This window comes from Mizuhopecten yessoensis, unplaced genomic scaffold (genome assembly GCF_002113885.1).
Source record: "Mizuhopecten yessoensis strain PY_sf001 unplaced genomic scaffold, ASM211388v2 scaffold1561, whole genome shotgun sequence".
NCBI classification, from domain to species: domain Eukaryota; kingdom Metazoa; phylum Mollusca; class Bivalvia; order Pectinida; family Pectinidae; genus Mizuhopecten; species Mizuhopecten yessoensis.
Window position 1 is genome coordinate 44,191 of NW_018404108.1, and position 3,037 is coordinate 47,227.

The window sequence follows — 3,037 nt, forward strand, 5'->3', positions numbered from 1 at the left end:
GTCCTACCTACCAGTCCTACCTTCCAGTCCTACCTCTCAGTCCTATCTCTTAGTCCTACCTCCAAGTCCTACCTCTGATGCATACATGTATCTCCCAGTCCTACCTCCCAGTCCTATCTCCCAGTCCTACCTCTCAGTCCTACCTCCCAGCCCTACCTCTCAGTTCTACCTCCAGGTCCTACACGTGCACCTCTCAGTCCTACCTCTTAGTTCTTTCTCTCAGTTCTACCTCCAAGTTCTAGCTCTCAGTGTTACCTCCAAGTCCTACCTCTCGTTCCTACCTCTTAGTTCTATATCTCAGTTCTACCTCCCAGTCCTACCTTACAGTCCTACCTCTCAGTCCTACCTCTTAGTTCTATCTCTCAGTTCTTCCTCCAAGTTCTACCTCTCAGTTCTACCTCCAAGTCCTACTTCTCGTTCCTACCTCTTAGTTCTACCTCTCAGTCCTACCTCCCAGTCGAACCTCTCAGTCGTACCTCCCAGTCCTTCCTTCCAGTTCTAACTCTCCTTCCTAATTCTCCTTCCTACCTATCCTTCCAACCTCCCAGACATACCTCTAAGTCCTATCTCCCAGTCCTACCTCTCAGTCTTACCTCCAAGTCCCACATCTCAGTCCTACCTCCCAGCCCTACCTCTCAGTTCTACCTCCAGGTCCTACACGTGCACCTCTCAGTCCTACCTCTTAGTTCTATCTCTCAGTTCTACCTCCGAGTCATACCTCTCCGTCCTACCTCTCCGTCCTACCTCTCAGTCCTACTCCCCTCCCTACTCCTCAGTCCTACCTCCAAGTTCTACCTGTCAGTCCTACCTCCTAGTCCAACCTCACAGTCCTACCTCCAAGTACTACCTCACAGTCATACCTATCATTCATACCTCTAAGTCATTCCATTCCTACCTCTCAGTCCTTCATCTCAGTCCTATCTCTCAGTCCTACCTCCCAGTCCTTTCTCTCAGTCCTACCTATCAGTCCTACCTCTCCTTCATACCTCTCTTTCCTACCTATCCTTCCTGCCTGTCCCTCCCATCTCCCAGTCCTACCTATCAGTCCTAACTCTCCTTCCTACCTCTCTTTCCTACCTATCCTTCCTGCCTATCCCTCCTACCTCCCAGTCATACCTATCAGTCCTATCTCCCAGTCCTACCTCTCTTTCCTACCTATCCTTCCTACCTATCCTTAAAACCTATACTTCCTACCTCCCAGGCATACCTCTCAGTCCTATCACCCGGTCCTACCACTCAGTCCTACCTCCCAGTCCTACCTCTCATTCCTACCTACCAGTCCTACCTCTCAGTCCTACCTCTTAGTTCTATCTCCCAGTTCTACCTCCAAGTTCTACCTCTCATTCCTACCTCCGTGTCATACCTCTCCGTCCTACCTACCAGTCCTACCTCTCAGTCCTACCTCTCAGTTCTACCTCCAAGTCCTACCTCTCATTCCTACCTCCTTGTCATACATCTCCGTCCTAGCTACCAGTCCTACCTCTCAGTCCTACTCCCCTCCCTACTCCTCAGTCCTACCTCCAAATCCTACCTCTGATGTCTAAATGTATCTCCCATTCCTACCTCTTAGTCCTACCTCCCAGTACTACCTCTCAGTCCTACATCCCAGTCCTACCTCTCAGTCCTATCTCCCAGTCCTAGAGTGTGGTATAAAACCATCTATCCCGTGATACAGCCACGTCCATATCGTGTACTGTAAAACCATCCTCCTGATCCCGTGACACAGCCACGACTATATCGTGTTCGGTAAAACCATCCTCCTGATCCCATGACACACCAAAGTCTATATCGTGTTCTGTAAAACAATCCTCCTGATCCCGTGAAACACCCAAGTTTAAATAGTGTAGTATAAAACCATCCTCCTGATCCCGTGACACACCCACGTCTATATCGTGAACTGTAAAACCATCCTCCTGATCCCGTGACAAAGCCACGTCTGTATCCTGTATTGTAAAACCATCCTCCTGATCCCGTGACACACCCACGTCTATATCGTGTACTGTAAAACCATCCTCCTGATACCATGACACAGCCACATTTATATCGTGTTCTTTAAAACCATCCTCCTGATCCCGTGACACACCCACGTTTAAATCGTGTTGTATAAAACCATCCTCCCGATCCAATGACACAGCCACGTCTGTATCCTGTATTGTAAAACGATCCTCCTGATACCGTGACACAGCCACGTCTATATCGTGTTCTGTAAAACCATCCTCCTGATCCCGTGACACACCAAAGTCTATATCGTGTACTGTAAAACCAGCCTCCTGATCCCGTGACACACCCACGTTTAAATCGTGTAGTATAAAACAATCCTCCTGATACCGTGACACAGCCACGTCTATATCCTGTATTGTAAAACCATCCTCCTGATCCCGTGAAACACCCAAGTTTAAATAGTGTAGTATAAAACCATCCTCCTGATCCCGTGACACAGCCACGTCTATATCGTGTAGTGTAAAACCATCCTCCTGATCCCGTGACACACCAAAGTCTATATCGTGTACTGTAAAACCATCCTCCTGATACCATGACACAGCCACGTCTATATCGTGTTCTTTAAAACCATCCTCCTGATCCCGTGACACACCCACGTTTAATTCGTGTTGTATAAAACCATCCTCCCGATCCAATGACACAGCCACGTCTGTATCCTGTATTGTAAAACAATCCTCCTGATCCCGTGAGACACACCCACGAATATATCGTGTTCTGTAAAACCATCCTCATGATCCCGTGACACACCCACGTCTATATCGTGTATTGTAAAACGATCCTCCTGATACCGTGACACAGCCACGTCTACATCGTGTACTGTAAAACCATCCTCCTGATCCCGTGACACACCCACGTCTTCATCGTGTACTATAAAACCATCCTCCTGATCCCGTGAGAGAGCCACGTCTATATCCCGTATTGTAAAACCATCCTCCTGATCCGTTGACACACCCACGTTTAAATCGTGTAGTATAAAACCATCCTCCTGATCCCGTGAAACAGCCACGTATACATCGTGTACTGTAAAACCATCCTC

General features: G+C 48.2%; 1 protein-coding gene across 1 annotated transcript; it reads left to right on the plus strand.

Annotated features, from left to right (window-relative positions):
• Positions 1-327: 327 nt before the first annotated feature.
• LOC110465199 (proline-rich protein 36-like) lies at positions 328-1,537 on the plus strand (the record flags this gene model as incomplete). The annotated part of the gene is made up of 2 exons (XM_021520871.1): positions 328-840; positions 1,202-1,537. Coding segments are annotated over 2 exons (849 nt in total), but the record flags the coding sequence as incomplete, so codon positions are not given.
• Between the last annotated feature and the right edge of the window lie 1,500 nt (positions 1,538-3,037).